Below are 19,917 nucleotides of genomic sequence, written 5' to 3'. Positions count from 1 at the left end.
AAGCCATCAATTTCTGCTCAATTATATCCTGATAAATAAAGCTTAGTAAACAAATTCACTCTAATTGGTGCCAAATGATGCTATTTATGTCTAGGGTTGCCAGCTCTCCTGCCCGGGAACTCTGAGCAGGGAGGCAGTGCTTGATGGCACAGGCGCAGGGCTATGGTGTGGAGATCGGTGATTGGCCAATCACTGTGTCAATCTGTGTTACAAATTGGGAAAACTGGGTATGTATTTTTGACCTTGACATCCCTACTGAAAACTGGACTGTTCGGGTCAAAACCAGACAGGTGGCAACCCAATTTATGTTGCATGTCTCACCAAAGTTGTGTATTATAAAGAATAACATACCCCTTGCTGTAAAATAATAGTTCAAGAAGCCTGCAGCCTTCTGATTTTGTAAGGTCATAGAACTCCTTGGTAACACTTAATATTCTTATATTTTACAATAGAGGGGAACATCAGTCCCTATATACCACTATTCATATGGAACATATTATATACCAGTACAATGTTCTTCAATGATAAGACCCCCAAAATATAATCAATGACCCTTATAAAGATAAGGACTGGAAATGTGATGAGTGATGAGTATTTATCGTGTAAAGTCATCACAGTAATATACTGTATAGTATGTATTTTCATTATTTGAACACATATTTTTTTGAAAGTATAATTTAACTCACAGTACTGGGGTAACTGAAAAAACACACACATATACACAATCTATAGGAGCTGGAAGCTGGCTTTCTGTTCTAACACAAAAGGAATTCTGTCTATCATCTATCCATCTATCCATCTATCCATCTATCTATCATCTATCTATCTATTTATCATCTATCTGTGGTGAATGCAGTGCAAGCTACTCTGTTTCAGGTGCAGTTGCTTGCAGATTTGCTGTGAGCAGAAAAGTGACCTATGATATATTTCCTAGTTATGTGAACGATGAGCAAATTCAGCAGAGTGCTGTGTAACATAATAATTATATCACGTTTATACTACATGAGCTTGATTTTACAGACAATGGAGAGGCAATGTGACACGATCCTTAGCTCAGCTGTATAATGAATAATCAGTTATTTTCAGGCTGGAGACAGGGACAAAACTGGCATAGCCAGGGGAGCATTAGGCTTTTATGTCATGGTATTATTAAGATTGCATACTGTAGCACATAATTGTTTACGCATTTTTTTTTTTGTATTTTTGTATGTATTATTGTAATACATACCCTGTTCCAATAATTCATTGTTCTTCTGTAAATTGCATGTACAGCATTATAAAAAGAGGCCCAGACTGACAATCTGTGGATTCTGGCAAATGCCAGAGGGGCTGCTGTAAGGTGCCATAAACAGTCACTTTTTATTGAGCTTGCGGGGGGCTGTTTTGGCCTTTGTGTACTTGAAATGCCAGGGGCTATTTTGATTTCCAGTCCAGACCTGTAAATAAAAATATACATACACATGTAGATACATATATTGTAAGTAAGTGGTGGTATGGGCTGTAAGCACTGTGATTAAAAAGTCTTAGCCAGGAACTAATAAATTAATTTATATGGCTATTCCAAGAGCAAAACCATTTGAGCTGTATTTTATACAGTGCCCTAATTTAAATTCCATTGCAGTGGAAAAAAAAACTTATGCAACTTCCTTGGCAGACAAAAAGCCTCTGAATCCAAATGCTTCTCTTTCAAGGACAAATCTTCTTTAGTGCATGCATGACTAAGCCTGACTAAAATAGATGGTGGTTGCTAGCACAGACAAGAGTTTAATAACATCTAATTAGCAGCGTCAAGCCTTGGCTCTCTAATGACTATTTGGCTGCTGCCCCACCATCCTTAGAAACATGCAGGCTGGCAGAGGATTATGGGAGTTTAATTGACAGCTTAACACAGGAGGCTGGAGACAAATTATGAGCAATACCTATTTTCAAAATTGCATGGATCTGATCAGATATATAATCTTGCTTCTACTGGAGATGTGAAAGTGTGCCCCTAAATCATGCATTATTTACATAAAATAGAAGGCTCATTCTCAGAATTTTTTCAGAGGAACTTTTAGTATGTTGATATTCTTAGACATAATGCAAGCAATCTTTGCTTGTGGCTTCTAATTCTTATTGTGCCCCTTAAGATTTGTTCTATGGATAGACTTTTGTATTGTTACTATTATTTCTATTTATTTATTTATGGCTTTTGTTCATGGCTTCTCCTATCTATTTTCTGGTAAGGTATTCCAAACACAGCCTGGTAACTAGGGTAATTGTGACCAGGTAACAACTGTCTCTATCATACTAATTTTAAGGTGAGTATTGTTTAAGAGCAGGTTGCTTCTACAGATTAGTATCACTTTGGAACCTTATAATCATTTTATATTGTATCTCCTTAATATATTACTTAATAGTTTTTTAACTTTTTTTCCTATAGTATTCTAGATTAATTGTTGTTGTCATGCTTTTAGGTTTATGTCAACATAGACACTCCTGGAGCCACCCTTGTCACCTCCTATTGTGTATAATGGAAACCACCTTTCTATGCTGGTACTGGCAGATGACGGATGGTTTCCATTATACTCAATAGAAAGCAGCATGGTGGTTTTGGGGTCTTTGTTTCTCTTTGACTGGCATTAGCCTAAGATGTGCTTGAACACTGCCATTTGGGTATTTTATTTATTCTTCTGTGTAAAAAAAAAAAAAATGTAAATTTAAAAAAATAATAATTTATTAGTTCTTTTATAAAGAGAAGACCTATTAAAACATTTTTGTCTAATGTCCAGACTGCACAGTAACATATAGAGATATGGTTGTAGGCAGTGTTTTCCATCATCCACATTCCAGGTCACAAATTTTTTTAACTGACAGATAACTTATACTTTTACACAAGGAACAGAATTTGAGACAAGAGAATTCAGAGACAAGATGATTAATCATAGGTACAATAGTTATTTTGAGCAGAATGCATTAAAGCTTCTACAAGGTTTAAATAAATATTTTTTCTGTGTATAATTTTGGCTGCTACATTGGGCAGTACTGTGGCACTTAGGTTAGCACTACCCTGGGGTCCAAGTTTACTGGTATATTCCAGCCAGGGCACTACATGCAAGATTTTTGCATGTTCTCCCTGTACTGTGTGAGTTTCCTCCCATATTTTAAATACAAGTTAATTGGTTCCTGATAAACTTGCGAATGAGATATAGACCTTAGATTAAGCTCCAGTGATACCGGGACTAATGAGAATGATTTCTGTAAACCACTTTACAATTTAAATATACAAAAAGAATAATAGGTAAAATGTATCATTTTGACATTATACTATAATGTATAAATGTAAAGTAAAACGTTAAAAGTTGTACGTGTGTCTACAAAGTTATTCCTGATGTTTGTTAAATGTATCCAAGTGTGTAATTATTATTCCCGGTGATAAAGTTCATAAGGTATATTAAATAATTACTCTTTTTGATGGATTTTGTTTATTTATTACTACCAAATTGAACAGTGCTAAAATGAATATTAAGTTTCAAGGGCTGGTGCTGGTAGAACTAAAATTCCATTGAGTCTCTTATGCCATGTCTTTAAAAGCTACTCAATAACACAGAAAGACTTCACATATCACAACTGTGCATAGGCAGCTCTGTCTGCACTGAGCAGATGTTCTCAAAGACATTATGTTCTTGGAGAGATGTATAAAAGACCTTGTGCACATCTCCAATTTCTGTAGGAGCTCAGTCAGGGCCACTATCTGTCTGTCTGTCTGTCTATCTATCATCTATCTACACTCAGGTTTTGGTAAGACAATCTTTCTCTGCAACCCTGATAATTCTAGAAAAGGCACTAAATCAATTCAAAGACCAAAGTGATTCAAAGTTAAAAAGGTACTGTATGTTTAGAAAATCTAATTTGAGCTAAGAAACATTTTTGGTGTAAGAGTTACAATACTTAGAGTTTTATTAATGCTTTTTAACCCAGCTCTGTGTTTACTGGAAATGCAATGCTTTGAGGTTTGTAAGGCTTTGTCTCCCCTTAGTGTCTGTGAAAAGAATAGCACTAAGCTAAAGATGAAGCAGATCATTTAGAAGTACAGGTATTGGATCCGTTATCCGGAAACACATTATCCAGAATGCTTCGAATTACGGAAAGCCTGTCTCCCATAGACTCCATTTTAATCAAATGGTTCATAATTTTAAAACTGATTTCCTTTTTCTCTGTAGTAATAAAACAGTACCTTGGAATTGATCCCAACTAAGATATAATTAATCCTTATTGGATGCAAAACAATTCTATTGGGTTTAATTCATGTTTTATTGATTTTTTTTAGTAGACTTAATGTATGGAGATCCAAATTACGGAAAGACCCCTTATCCGGAATAACCTTGGTCCCGAGCATTCTGGATAATGGGTCCTATACCTGTATTACTTTAATAAGGTTTCCATTAGGAACATCAAAACTTCTGGTGTTCTTGTGCAACAACTACATTTTCTGCACTATAATTATGATATCAATTATGTATCAATAGGTCAGCTATGATCGTGAACATTTCTTGCCTAATACAATTATCCCTACAAAGAAATTTATAATTGTGCCTCAGCACTTTATTTTATTGCATATTCATTTTAGATACATTAACTGAAAAAATGAATATAAAAGTGCTCTTTTAGATTTTTAAACTGATAGCTGACAAGAAGGAAGAGAGCTGTGTAGATAAACAAATGTACTTGCACCAGAAAGTAATATCTATAAAGTAGTGTTGTTTCAGGAACATAAGATTTATTTTATTTCCTGTAATTCCTTTTTGTCTTGCTGTGTAGCAGGAAATCTAGGTATACATTTAGGGCCTGGCAGACGGGGAGATTAGTCGCCCGTGACTAATCGCCCCAAAAACCCATCCCACCGGCTAGAATGTAAATTGTTGGTGGGAACGCTTATGCGGCGCCAAAATCGTCGAAGTTTCCTTTCAAGATTTACATTCTCGTCGGTGGGATGGCATTTCGAGGAGATTAGTCACCCGCGACAAGGGAGATTTGTCGCGCGGCGACTAATCTCCCCATCTGCCACGCAGATTACAAATCACACAGCAGGATTAATTAGCCTTTATCTGAGGGGCTTTAAAACACATTTAAGCTATTGCTTCCTGGAGACATATTTATCTAATTTTTCCACATGAGAGCAGAACAAACAATACCAGTTAGGGTAAGAACCCATGGAGCCAGGCCCGGAAAGGGACGGGCCTAGGGTGGCCACTGGGGGCGGGACACGTGGAAAACACCAGTTATTTCCTCTTTAAAAGCTATGATCTTAATATTTCTTTGAAATAATACTACAAATTGTATACCTTGTGTCTCCCCTCACTCTTAGACTGTAAGCTCTCAATACCTACTTATTTAGTCTGAATATCAGCTATATATCAACTTATGTACATCACTGTAGACAAAGTCAGTGCTTTATAAATAAATGTGATAATCAAAATAACCAAATGCTTGCAAACTGTGCCACCAGTAACAGAAAGGTGTATACCATCAAATCACCAAACATAGCGAGGGGGCCAGTGTCATGTTCTGTCAGTCTTTTGAGGAGTTGGGGATGGCAGAGGTTTAGTAGCAGATTTAGGTCAATGCCTGCTCCATGGGCACATGGAGGCATAGTGCCTGGTGTGGGAACCTCATCTAGTCATGTAGGCAGCAGTGATGATGATAATGCGGTGGGCAAATGCTGCCAGACCACAGGGACATAAAGGTAGTAAGCTGAAGCAAAACACACATGGGAATAATTTTTTTTAATCAAGGTTCAGTTACTTTTATGTTGTATGCACCCGTTTTTTTTATCGGTACATTTTAAAAGCTGCATGCGCAGAGCAGAAGTGGTCCAAACCAATACTAAATTATATGTAAGCATATGCACTTCTTGTACTTTTCACAAGCTGTTATATATGCTGGTGCACGGATAGGAGGGAGCACTGGCTGCAATCATTAAATGATCCACTAAACTACAATGCTAGTGGGTGCATTTAACAAGTAGGCTCAATGCTTATAAGGCAGTTAATTAATAGCATAAGGGTTATTTACAAACACACAGATCCGTATGTCTATGTTCAGCCCTGAACATAAACACTACATGGACATAGTCATATACTGTACAATGTAACTCGTGTAACATGTACATTAATTAATTTATAATGTGACATGGTATTGAGAGTTGTGCTTTGTAAAACTGTCAATTATAGTGAGTATATTGTGTACAATTAAGTGCAGTCATTAGTGTCATTACATGTGGCTTTAACTAGGCACAATTCTTGCAAACTGCATTCTTAAAGCTTTTTAAATATACTGTTGCAATCTATAATTATGTGTTACTTAACCCATCAAAGGCTGGAATCTGTCACCTGAACTGGGCACAGCCTTACCTGGCACTTAGGTAGACTAGGCAAACCATCAGTTGTGTTCTACCATAGGGTCTGTTAAAATGAATGAAAGAAAACAACTTACAGTATTCATCTGATTCTAGGTGCTCATCAACTAGTAATAAGAGATTCTGTATCTATCATATTTATTTATATAGCTCTGCAAACGTATGCAGTGTTTTGCAAGATGTAAAAACATACCATCTAATATAAATTATGATGTAAAATCCTCCTATCTGTGCATGTACCGAGAAGCTTTGAATACGCTTGGCTGCAGGCACATGTAGCTGATATCCGCATTTTTGGCACATATCGGCTACATCTGCCTACGCCCGAGCACATTTAATTCTTTCGGGGGCAGGCACAGGTAGGAGAATTTTAGAGTAGTGGGGCGTATTTAGGGCCACCTTTAGGGGTGATCATTTAATTCCTCTGCTAGATATTGTTGGATGTATGGATAAAAGTGCTGCAATCTGTTTTGCAACTAAATACTCCTGAAATTCTAAAACCGATATTATACATGTACAAATGACTGGATAACTAGGATGCAAGCAAGTGTAATATGTCAGTGGTGGATGAAAAGGTCAGTATGTTAGGGCTATTGCTATAGAGTGTTTTCATTGGTGCTCCTGAGGCCCAGTTAGAAATACTATATAAATATGTACTAATGTGTAACCGATAGTATTGAAATAGAGATTAACTTTTATTATCCTACCTTTAGTAGATTGTTTAAAGCTTATCGCCGATATGTTATGTGTTATTGCACTGGCTGTAAAACTGAGAACACAACGGGTTGCATCCTAATGACTGCCGTGGAAAAGCTATAAATAGCTTTTTGTAGGAAATATCAAATCTGTGTATGTATATATGCAAAAGTACTGAAGTATTTTGTTTGCCTACCTTGGTAAGGCATATAAAAAAGCTTTAAATACCTGATCTCAATATTGCATCCAAGTGCTAAAGCTCACATGCAGCCTGGCATGGGATGAGCAAGTTTTGTTTAGCTGATACAGATTTGAGATGAAATCTGCATTTTCACAAGTGGCAAAACTGTTTTTTAACTCCCAGGTGCAAATTTTCCATTGTTTATAAATGAGCCCTGTTGACTCTAATGCATTTGAAGTGAGAAAAAAATGGGCATTTAGGTGGTGTACCGTACCCCCACCTTGGGATATTCGGCCAAGCATCTCACCCACCACCGTGACAAGATCTCTGTGTAGTTCCACAGTGCAGTCCACAGTTACTGCCATTGAACTCAGAACAATTTATTTACAAACACAATTACAAAGACAGTTGGGAGGTATGGGGTAGCCTGGCGTACAGGTAGACTAGGCCCTACGTAACCTAATCCCGGCTTGTTTGGATCCATAAAGGGGGTGAGCTCCTTGTTGGAGCCTCAACTGCTCGACTTCCCTACTGGTAACTCTCACCAACTCCACAAGATCATACTACTGCCATCTTTCCTACTCTTTCCTGCCAAATAACTACTGAGATGGCTATCCCCAGACTCCCTGACATCATATATTATCCCCTTTCTTCATTGGCTAAAAGAGAGAGTGTGCACTAATGCACTGCCTTATATATGTTTTCAGATGCGCTTTTTGCCACCTGCTGGCTGGTCCTGCACATAGGTTTAACTATTTACACTAATGAAATAAACTTTGTATTTTATTCCCTTACACAGTGGTTCCCAACCAACCAATGGCTCACCTCCCTTTTTGATGTTGCTCCCAGGTGCCCATTTATAAATCTCTGGCTTGGAAGCAAATTTTGGAAGCACAGAGACACAGTTTTACTCCAAACAGAGCCTCCTGCAGGCTAGCAATTCACATGGGGCTACCAAATAGCCAATCACAGCCCTTATTTTGCATCCTCAAGGAACTTTTTTAATGCTTGTGTGGCTCACCAACAGTTTTTACATCTGCGTGTGGCTCATGAGTAAAAAAAAAGTTGGGGATCCCTGCCCTTACACATTGATTCCAGTGCATATGGTGTGAGAACAAACGACCATTGTCTTGCTTGCAATTTCACAATTTTGCAATTTTTTTCATGGTTTTACAAATATTTCTGCAGTTTTGCAAAATTTGCAGGGAAGCAAAACACACTGTTATAAAAAATGTCTAAACTATTTATACATATAAAGCACCTTACCAGGTTTTTATGCCAGAAGGACTTCTGTAAGGTGCCATAGAAAGTCATTATTTATTGGGCTGGTAGGGTGCTGTTTGGGCCTCTGTGCACTTTAAATGCCAGGGCCTATTTTGTATCCCAGTCCAGGTCTATATTTTTTGTTAATCAATACAATTACACATCTTTCAGTCTGCTGAAAGACGAAAGCAAATAAAAAAAGTGCCTTGATGAATGTGTTAGATTTCATACCACAGGAAGCAATCTTAAAGAGATACTAACACAAACAATTAAACCTTTTTTTACATCTATCATAACATTGTATTTCCATGCTATTTATAATTTTGCCTTAAAAGTTCCTGAAGCAACAGTCAGGTTGGCAAAACAGTCAGGTTAAGGGACTTCAAGTAACAATTACTTACAAAAGCAGCCCAATCAAGCAAAAACCATCAATATGACCTATAGGTAACTTTTATGTACATTAATATTTTAAAAAGTAGTTTTTTTAGTTTCCTTATCACTTCAAACTCAAACCATATCTTTTTGTTTTAAGAGACCCTCTAATCATGTACCACATCGTTACACCTGCCTGAAAATTAGGTTGATGTCTATCAAACCCACAGCAAGACTTGATGGTTTGCATATGTGCATGGGTGGAAAGTAGTCATTCTGCACGGTCAGGTTATCTACTTTACTGAGCGTATGCTACAGAGTGATGAGCAAATCTACCACAGGAAGGCACATGTCCCACTGGCGTCACACATTGTATACCACAAACACATCAGACTGCAATGGAAAATATACTGCAGATACAATCTGAAACTACTGTATGCTAACGACATGGTATGGTGTAGGCAAATCAAGATGCTTTGCTTAATTTACTAACGGTTTTTAAACAAACCAATATATGTAGAAAAACAGGTACATCTCTTAGATGCAGTTTTGGAGAAGCAAATTTGTGTTTATGTTATTGCATCATATTCATTTATGTTATTGCTATAGCTTATTTTATTGTACTATACTAGTAATTATAATACTATATATTATATCAAGATTATCAATGAGCTTTGTAAATATAAACTAAAATAAGATTAAAGTATTCATTCATAGGAGCAGTGAAGAGTTTTAATGCATCTTACCAGTTAGTTTGGCAAGATAAAATGAATGAATATCTTATGTGCAATATACCGTATTTTTCGCCCTATAAGACGCACCCAATTTTAAAGGAGGAAAATCTAGAAAAAAAAGATTCTGAACCAAATACTGTAGTAAAATATTTTATATCAACTGTATAAAATTAATTGTCTCTGGGCTCGCATATAATGAGGCTTCCCCCAGGCCCCCCCCAAGCATCCTTCAGCTTCCCCCAGGGCCCTCCCAAGTATCCTTCAGCTTCCCCCAGGGCCCCCCCCAAGTATCCTTCAGCGTCCCCCAGGGCCTCCAAGCATCCTCCAGCTCCCCCACAGCACCCCCAGCATTCTTCAGCTTCCCCGAGGGCCCCAAGCACCTTCCATTTCCCCCCTAACCTCCCTCCAGCGGCCTCCGGCTCCCGTGATGTCTTCCTCTCTGTGCCGCGGCTCCCAGCTGCTTCTGTGCTTTTATAAGGCGAGGATGCAGCAGAGAGCTGCGGCACATAGAGGAAGAGGCAGTTCGTCGTATAAGATGCACTAACTTTCCCCCCCCAGTTTTGGGGAAGAAAAAGTGCGTCTCAGTGTTCCCCAGTATGAGAGGCCTTTGCTTAGAAGTACATTGCAGACTATAGTGATTTCCTGATTTTTGGCCTTAATGGTATTGTGCTAGTGATTTCATTGCTCTGTGGCAGGGTGTAATTTATTTATATTAAATTTACAACATTGTTTACCACATTCTCATTTATTCTAAGTTTGACCGTATTGTGTTTATAAAGCATATTTTAAGTACACACACACACACACGCATGCACGCTCATAAATATGCATTTCCTTGGGCACACAATCATTTACATGTTGCAAAGAGATTGTATGTATCGTTTGATCCTTAGATATATCTATTCTTAAATTCTTCTTTCATCTCAAAAGGACATTTTTGTTGTTAAGTATTTCATTTGTATCATTAGTATATCATTTTCTGCAGTTGGGTGCAGAATTAACAAAATCGTATCAAAATTAAGATGCAACGCACTGGTCTCTTTTGTATGCAGATACCTTGGGGAATAAATTAATTTAATATATAGGGTTAAAATAGCAACATACTTTTATTTACAAGCATTTTATAGGTACACACTATACTTAATGCTAAATACCATTTTTTTAGCCGCATATTGTTTTCCTATGCAACTTTAAATGTCAAATCCCACCTATATTTTAGCACTGTTCTTATTAAACCTGTACAACTATGAGGTATGGCAATAATGATTTTCAGCTTCATTGTTTATCTGATGAACCAAAACTGAGATCATTGGATACCAATGCTATGTCAAATTTCCAGACACCACTGAAAACTAAAAATGACTATATAGAACATACCCCTTTCCGGAGAACATATACATTTTTAGAAGAAGACTAATATATATATACCTTAAAGACATAGACAAGGTGTGTTAATCACATATATGTAGGGGGTCTAAAATAATGCCATTATAGAATTTTTGGGGATAATTTTGAAGGACAGGTCAAGGGTAAAGCCTGCTTTGATAATCAAGGAGGCGTCGTTTCTGCAGTAAGAAAAGTCCTGCCCTCTTCTAACCAAACCAAGATAGTTACACCATTTAGCACCCACAAATATAACCTGTACTTAAAAATATACAAAACTGTATTTGTGTTATACAATGATATCGATTTGCATTGACATTTGCAGGGCCTTTCCAATGTTCACAGATTAAAAGAAATGTCTTTTTCAGCCATGAGTTCAGAATGGAGATCTCTCAGGATACAATTGCTTCCATTTTGGGATTTACAAATGAAAAATTATTGAACATATTTTGATCCATGCTGTTTATTAACGTTCTTTCTGAACTTGATAATCTGGGTTTTTCATTTAAGAACTCCTTGTCAAAATTGCTCCAATCATCTGCAGATTTCTGTGGGCAGAACAAGTTGGAAAATGAAATAAATACATTTATAGTACATAGTGCTAGTTAATAAGTAGACAGGCACAAGTAAAGACACCTGATTTTTGCAGATATCCACTTGCATTATGCAACTTTGTCAACTAAGATGGCCACATATACCCTGATTTATTTGGGCACTTTGAATTGTTTTTAAAGGGGCTGTTTACCTTTAAATTATTGTTCAGTATGATGTAAAGAGTGCTATTCATTTTTCATTATTTTGTTTTTAAATTGTTTTGCTTTTGTTCAGCAGCTCTCCAGTTTGGAATTTCAGCAGCTATCTGGGTTGCTAGGGTCCAATATCAGGCATTGGTTTAAAAAGAGAGACTGGAATATAAATAGGAGAAGGACTAAATATAAAGATAAGCAATAAAAGTAACAATAACAGTAAAATTGTAGCCTCACAGAGCAATAATTTTTTGGCTGCTGGGGTCAGTGACCCCCATTTGAAAGCTGGAAAGAGTCAGAAGAGAAAGACAAATAATTAAAAAAAACTATGCAAATAAAAAAATTAAGACCAATTGAAAAGTTGGTAAGAACTGGCCATTCAGAGCGAAAGTTAATTTAAAGGTGAACTACCCATTTATATTACTGTCTGTCTATCTGGGAATGTATGACAACACAGGATGGCAGCTTCAACAGACCATCTGCAAATTCTATTGGATCCCAAGCAGTTTTCATGTCTAAAAATTGTACGTATCTATAGGGCAGGTAGACAATTAGGTGGGGCTGGCAATTGGCTACTGGCCTTGGCTTGTGTTGGTACAGTTAGAAAGTTTATAAAGGGCAGTAGATAACATTTTAAATAGTTCAAGGAAAAGGCTAAAACAATTTCCTTGGTAGTAATCTAATAAATAATGTCAGTGCCATGCATTATACTGGTAGAGGCATGGCTTTACAGAGAAATACTATTAGATACATGATCTGTGCATGGATGGAATTAACCTTAATGACAAAAGGAAGTTTTATTGGGAAGTATCAGTGATAAAGATGGTAATGCAGAGGACTTAGAGGAGTAGAATACACGGTGGTTCTTTAGTGTCAAAATATATTCTGAAAGGTATGTTCTGTATTATAATTAGTGTATGAGAGGAAGATAAATGTAATCTAATATAAATGAAGAATGCTGCAAAACTTGATTAACTTCTATTTACATGTGGTATTAAAGTAGAACACTATAAATAACAATAACAAATTGCCTTATAGACTGTATAAATACATGAAATCAAAACATCTAATGTAGTAATAATTATGAGATGTTCATTAATATCTTACCACTTTAGGTTTAAATGGTGGCTCAATTTCTCTGTTTTCCAGTCGTCCCCAATCAATGTGCTGGAAGAAGCAATGCTGACGAATATCTCCTTTTACTCCAAGCCTTCTTTCAGGTTCTCTCACAAAGAGCTAAAAAGACCAATCATATCATAGCAATTACTCAGGTTTAGCTCGTTTATATCACATTCATGTACATTGTATAAAAGTATTTAGGGTGAGAGACTACTCCTAAAAAGTCCCAATATTTTTCATTTCATTCATTACTTTGGTAACCTCTAATTGACCTTACAGGTAATTGCCCAAGAGGGAGGTTTGTTAGCCAGGAAAAATGTGTACTGGATGGCTAGTACTAGTCAAAGTAATCTGATCGGAGGTTAGAGTTGTTGTTGTTGGTGACCTGTTAATGATATTTAATATTCCATATTTTTGAGTTTAATTTCCTCTAATGGGCAGACCCATCTCTCCAGCCTTGCTCATGTTGGGGCTTATGTTTATTTACCATGATGGTATACGACTACTGTTGGCCCCAAACTATTACATACTAATAGTGATGGGCGGAATAATTCAGCAGGCATGAATTTGCGGCGAATTTCCGCATTTCATCATTGGCATTTTTTTTTTTAGTGAAACAGACATAAAAATTTGCCACGTGACAAATAATTGATTCCTGTGTCAAAAAAAAAAATGTTGCACGCATAGTTTTTTTGACAAGAACTGTTTTGCGAATTTTCCGCCGTTCCGCAAATAATTTCAAAGATCGCAATGTTTTCTGCAAATCGAAGCGGGACAGATAAGCTCATCACTACAGACTAATTTTTATCTTAAATCCAATGTTTTCTTCTGTATAATCTGTTTATAAATTATAAACCTAAACCAGCAACATATTTAAAAAATTTAACAAAGTGCTGGGATCTCATTTGTGGATAGAAATGGCCACCAGCTTCTTGCCATTTATATAAGGCTGATTACACATTATGGCAAAATCTGTTTTTCAAGAAACAATGTTTTGGTTTTTTTTTGTCAAAAGTACGAGATCAATATGGGTGTAAACAAGTTTGTGGTTACCATGATTAAAATATCTTTAGCTTCCATACTGAGAAAGCGAGGGTACATCGGGTTGTCCATGCGAATAGACTGAAACAATTCTTCTTCGTCTATGCCATGAAATGGTGACTGGCCAATTAACATTTCATACAGAAGGACTCCAAATGACCACCAGTCGACTGAATAGTTGTATTTTTGTCCAAGCAAAATCTAAAAATGAATTAAATGAAAACACTGAGTGATTTTATTAGAATTAATTGTAGTTATAGTTAGTCTAATGACTTTGCATGAATAAATACATTGTGCAGGAATTAAATTGCTTATAAACTCCTCACAGCCAGAGAATAGAAAGGTTAAAAGGGGAATAGGATAAAATAAACACTGTGGTATGGGAAACTTTAATTTCTAGTTCCCATCCTTCTCTCTGCAGACAGGTTAGAAAAATGTCTAAAGGAAAGCACATGGCAGAGAATAGGTAATAATACAATACTTACCTCAGGGGCAATATAATCTGGAGTACCACAAAAAGTGCTTGTTTTTGCATCTCCCAACATGGATTCCTTGCACATTCCAAAATCTGCTATTTTTATGTGTCCTTCCATGTCCAAGAGTATGTTATCTAGCTTCAGGTCTCTAAAACAGTACAAGTAAATATTTAATATATAGTTATTGTGCAGACTGTATGAGCAGTGCCAGCATTGTGTCACTATATGCTGTCTGTGTGTGCCATACTCTGCCTGCCCTAGCTGCCTGTATGTGCCATACACACAGGCAGCATAGGGCAGGCAGAGTATGGCACACACAGGCAGGGTAGAGCAGGCAGAGAATGGCACACACAGGCAGGGTAGAGCAGGCAGAGTATGGCACACACAGGCAGCATAGGGCAGGCAGAGTATGGCACACACAGGCAGCATAGGCCAGGCAGTATATGGCAGGTTTTTGCTGTACAATCACCATTAATATGGGTATGGTCATGTGATAACACAGGTGTGATTTAAAGTGGGTGTGGTTTAAAAAAGGGGAGTGCTCAAACTGGCTTCCATTATTGGCCCTCCATCATGTAGGCTGGAAAAATTCCGGCCCTCGGTACTACAGAAGCTGGACAACACTGCCCTAGACAATGTGCTGCCACCACACTTGCTAGTCCACGCGTGTGTGGTGATGTCTGAGGGGAAGGGGCGGAAAGGAGATTGCGTGTAGGACTTGAGGGCCCAAACTATGGGTAGGCAGGAAGAGGTGCAGTACGTGCTCAGCCCCTCCAACTGTCAGTTCCACTAATTCTCTTTTTTTTACTGACTTTTCATTTTTTACTGTCATTTAGCCAAAGGATGGCTCTTGCGTACAATGCTGTCTATACTGTGTATATGTAGATATACATACTCCTGAATGAAAATTTTTTAATGTCAAGCCATAATAAATGATGATACATTGAAAAGTTCATAGGTGAATGTTGGATTTAGACTGAGAGTGAAAATAGGCATTTCAAGTACAGAGCGGCCCCAACAGCCCCCCACAGGCCCAATAAATAGTGACTGTCTATGGAATCTTACAGCAACCCCTCTGGCATTTGCCAGAATTCACAGATTGCAAGCCTGGGCCTGGTGAATGTCTTCTAAGAAGATTTTGTTACAGGGACACTTTGTGTTCATTCCTCTTATTTGAACATATTTGCATCCTATAGCCTGTCCTGTGCATGACTGATGGCTTTTATTTCAGGCAGATCCAAAATCAGATGATCTGCACTTGCACATAATAATTTATTTAAGACAAAAATCTGTGCAAAAAAAATCTCCTAACAAAATGCCCATCTCCTAGCAGGAGAAGTTGGGAGAACCTTTTAGTAGCTTCCTTAATATATTAATATATTGATATGGGTTAGTGCAGAGGATCTATTTTTCTGTTGGTGTGCTTTATGTGGTCACACCCTCATTGCACCTCTGCTTAACAATTTTAAAAATGTTTCGGGTGAACAAAACTTTCCCTTTCCAAGTTTATTGTGTGTCAGGGAAACAGTTAATAGATGCATGTCTGTGTATAGGGAAAGTGCAAAGTATGCCTTATTTTTGGGACTCATTGAAGACATCTCAAGCCTTTTTTTGTTATATGACTATATACTACTCTTAAGGGGAATTTGGTGTCATAAATATATTTCTTTTGTGTTATTTGATACATGGCACTATATTTCCAAATAAGTGAGTGTAATTTTATTTGTACATTGGTTAAGAGCACAAGAGTAAAGTGTTAAAGTGGGCTCAAAGCCGAGGGTACACTGAAAACTTTTTCACAAAGGTACTTGTTATCATACATTGTCCTAATACTTGAGTCAGCTCTGAAACCCTGCATCAAAAAACTGTATGCATCTGCCAGAATTAAAACAGCACAATGGTCTACACAATAACATTATACATGGGATAAAAAGCAAAATGTGATGTTATCTGAGAACATAAGCTTAAGTATTTGCACAAAATATTGTGCAGAACATTACTGCTGTTAGTGGCCTTTGTAGACCCTATGCACTGATATGAGTGAAGTGAAAGCATGAGTAGAAACATTTATTAAAACCTGATGAGATCACAAATTGAGGAAAAAGAAAGGAGAAATAAACAAATAGAATGGCTTGGACCAGTCAGGGGACATTCAACTGTAATAGGCACATATTAGGGCACACTTGCTCGGAAATGCTTCTCATTCAATAGGATTTCAGCACAATGTAGATGTGAGCCTTTGAGTTTGTACTCTTAATGCTATATGCATTTATAGATATCTGTGAGGAAATTAGTTGCTTTGAGAATGATGGGAAGTCTTGGGGCTTCCCCTACCTGTACTCCTACTGCATGCATTTAAAGTGAACAGCACCCACAGACTTCAAACTGAAACACATTTGGGTATTTTCCCTTGATGGCTTACTGTCATTTGAAAGCCTATAGGGCATTGGCTACATTTTTTCTTTAACATATTTAAAACAAGAGATTTGGAATGTAATGTTGGTATATATTTCTATAGCACTGTGGCAGGTCCCATTCATATGTCAGATTTGCCTACATTTCTAATAGAATGAAATGTAGATACATATATTAACATACATATTAGTACACAGTGTAATGCTGATCACAAGTAAGAAAGGGGATTAGGAGAGAGGGTGACACTATGTGCTACTGTGGTGTAAAATTTCGAGTTATGGCCAACAATGCATTTTACTTCAAGTACCTGTACACCACTCCTTTAGAATGAAGAAACTGAAGACCGCACACGATTTCAGCAGCATAGAAGCTAAAAACAATTTAGAAACATTACATTATTAAAACCCTTGTATTCTTGTAATATTATCTTTCACATTAATTTTCTAGGAAGCAAAAACTGCTTAAAAGCAACAAAACAGGATACCAATCTCATTATTGGAATATACTGTATTTATCAACAGTTCAACAGACAAACCACTGCATAAATACATAAAATGATCTAAGATATCAGATAACAGAAGAATGATAGCATTCCAGACCAAAAAATGTGATAGATTTAATCTTTTGCAGAGTGAAGTTAACAGAGCAGAAAACCAGTCTCCCCCACTAGTCCACGAATAGCACATTTAGCAAGTTTTCAGCACATAATTAGGTGTATTTTATATGAGCATACACTGAAAGCAAATATAAAGATAACCCTCTTGTAAAGAATAGAAAAAAAGAAAGTTTGTAAAAGCCCAGAAGCACTTTTGAACAAATATATATGGAAGGTGTACCATTTACTGATTAACCCCATTTATATATGTAAAGTATATGCAGACAGATTGGAATGTGCAATACCTGGAACATCTATTTATCAACTCCCCCCCCCACCAAAAAACAATGCATATAGAGATATGGGACCTATTATCCAGAATGCTAGGGACCTGGGGTTTTCCAGATAAGGGGTCTTTCAGTAATTCACCATAATTTAAAGTCTACTAAAAAATAATATAAAGATTAAATAAACCCAGCAAGGATTAATTCTATTTTAGTTTGGTACAATGTACTGTTTTTTGTCATTATTACAGATTAAAAATAGAATCATTTCTAAAAATGTTAATTATTTGCTTAAAACTGGGTTTATGATTGGTGACCTGTCTGTAATTCAGAGCTTTCTGGATAATGGGTTTGCAGAAAAAAGAATTACTTTTAATAATATTGCTATACAACAGATACTTATCATCTTCATTCCCTTCAGCACAATTATAGGTGACAGCACAAAACTGGTTGCCGACATCAATGTGAGTTGCTTTACAGTACATTAAAAGGGACATATACTTTATAGTGTGTAAGCCAACATCACCGTTGATGTCACCTATAGCAACCATTTAGATCTTTGCTTTTGTTTTCTACCTTGTAGGTGACCATTCAAATCTAATTACTGATTGGTTACTTGCACACTATAATAAGTATGCAAAGTGTACAGTAGATCTTGTTGCTTTTAGGTAGACTTTGAGTGGACTTTTAATGAATAGCTTATTGGCCATTTTAGTGCAACCACAGTTATGGTTGCAGCGCTAAATAAGGCTTGTAATTGGTTGCTGGGCCTGGAGCTGACCTGGGGCAAATGTTGTGCCTGTCATTATATTACCTCAGATCATGACTATAGGAGAACAATTCATTAAATTGATATTAAAGTCTGCTGAGTATCATTGCACAGGAACATAGAGATAAAATGCTTTTGTGTAGTTTTTCAGGCCTATATTTCAGCCCTTTATTCTCTATAAATGAGGAAAAGGGATTGCTGGATCCTAAAGATCTTACAGAAAAAGCAGTTTCTTAAGGGAATTCTAATACTGATGTGGCTTAAATTTACAAGTTTACTTTTTGACACAAACTGCTTGTTCTGTGACATTGAGTTAATCCCATTGTACATGTTTGTTTTTTTATAAGGTCATTGGTTTGTTTGTAACATTGTTTTGTATCTTTTCCCCTCTTATAGCTAAATTAGACACACGGCACGTTATTTTGACTTGCTGGTGATCTCAGGTAGAACAGCAGTAGTGTCTTAAGCAACTATTCCCTTAAAAAACATGGTAAATGCATGCGACAGACAACGTAGGCACTAATAACAATTATTAGGCTAAAGATCTATATGCTGGCCCTAGCAGAACCTAATATCTTAACCTATATATTGAGCATAAGTATGGTTTCCTTACGTGGCTCTGGGAAGATCAAATTTATGGCAACTTTGTATATGGAACATAAGATCTCCGCCATTAAGGTACTCCATGACAAAGAACAGATGCTCCTGTTAGACAAATAACAAGAAAATTGGTAATTGGTCCGACATTCTCTAATAAGAGTTTTTTTTCATAGATTACCTTGTTTTTACATTTATGGATAAGGAAATCTAAAAAGTCATAATTCCAAGGAATTAAGTAGACAAACTGACTGGTACCACATTGAAGTACTGATTCTGACTTAAAAGGTGATATGCAGTTATTTTAAACCTAAAAAACACAGTGTAAAAACAAATTAATAAATCCTATACTGAAATTGTGTTTTATTTTTATTTCTTTTATATTTTTATTCCAAAGCCCTAAAAATCCAAGTGATTTTTACTTGCGGCATTGTTGAAACTTAACGGTTATGGTCTAAATACTTTTGTAAGGAACTGTATGTAATGAAACAAGAGGCTGAACAAATTTGCAAAATAAGACTGTGGAGGGAGTTTTGAAGAAAACTCACCATCTACACTATACAGTTTTCATAGTTTATGCACATAACAGATAAAACAGTGTATAATAGCTTTCTGAACTATGTATGGCCACATTCACTCAAGGCACTATAAATTGCATTTAATGTAGTTATTAACTCATTTGCGATAAATGAAGACCAGTAAATTGTTATGCATAGTTTATTTTTATCATAGGTCTACTTTAATCATTCCCAGCTTATCCATAACATTATTTACTCCCACATTGACCTTTATTTGCCAATTGTTATCCAATGAGTCCCTGTTTTGCAGTGATTGAGTTTTTACCAGCAG

The 19,917-nt window shown here is 36.6% G+C and overlaps 1 protein-coding gene and 1 long non-coding RNA gene across 4 annotated transcripts in view; one reads left to right on the top strand and one right to left on the bottom strand.

The window, feature by feature from the left end:
• LOC105946852 overlaps positions 1 to 19,917 on the top strand; it is a 209,489-nt gene that overhangs the window by 15,528 nt on the left and 174,044 nt on the right. The window lies entirely within an intron of this gene.
• Positions 10,699 to 19,917, bottom strand: part of prkcq (protein kinase C theta) — a 46,643-nt gene continuing 37,424 nt past the window's right edge. Inside the window, exons 13-18 of one of the 2 annotated variants that reach the window (XM_012958369.3) lie at positions 19,085 to 19,176; positions 17,131 to 17,193; positions 14,418 to 14,556; positions 13,945 to 14,133; positions 12,880 to 13,008; positions 10,699 to 11,574 (exon numbers count right to left, since the gene is read on the bottom strand). In XM_012958369.3, coding sequence (XP_012813823.2) covers positions 11,419 to 11,574; positions 12,880 to 13,008; positions 13,945 to 14,133; positions 14,418 to 14,556; positions 17,131 to 17,193; positions 19,085 to 19,176 — 768 coding nt within the window. In that variant the 3' untranslated portion in view covers positions 10,699 to 11,418. 2 annotated transcript variants of the gene reach the window in all.

Source organism: Xenopus tropicalis, chromosome 3 (assembly GCF_000004195.4).
Source record: "Xenopus tropicalis strain Nigerian chromosome 3, UCB_Xtro_10.0, whole genome shotgun sequence".
NCBI lineage: Eukaryota > Metazoa > Chordata > Amphibia > Anura > Pipidae > Xenopus > Xenopus tropicalis.
Note: the sequence above shows the minus strand (reverse complement) of the source record. Positions and strands in the feature narration are given on the sequence as shown.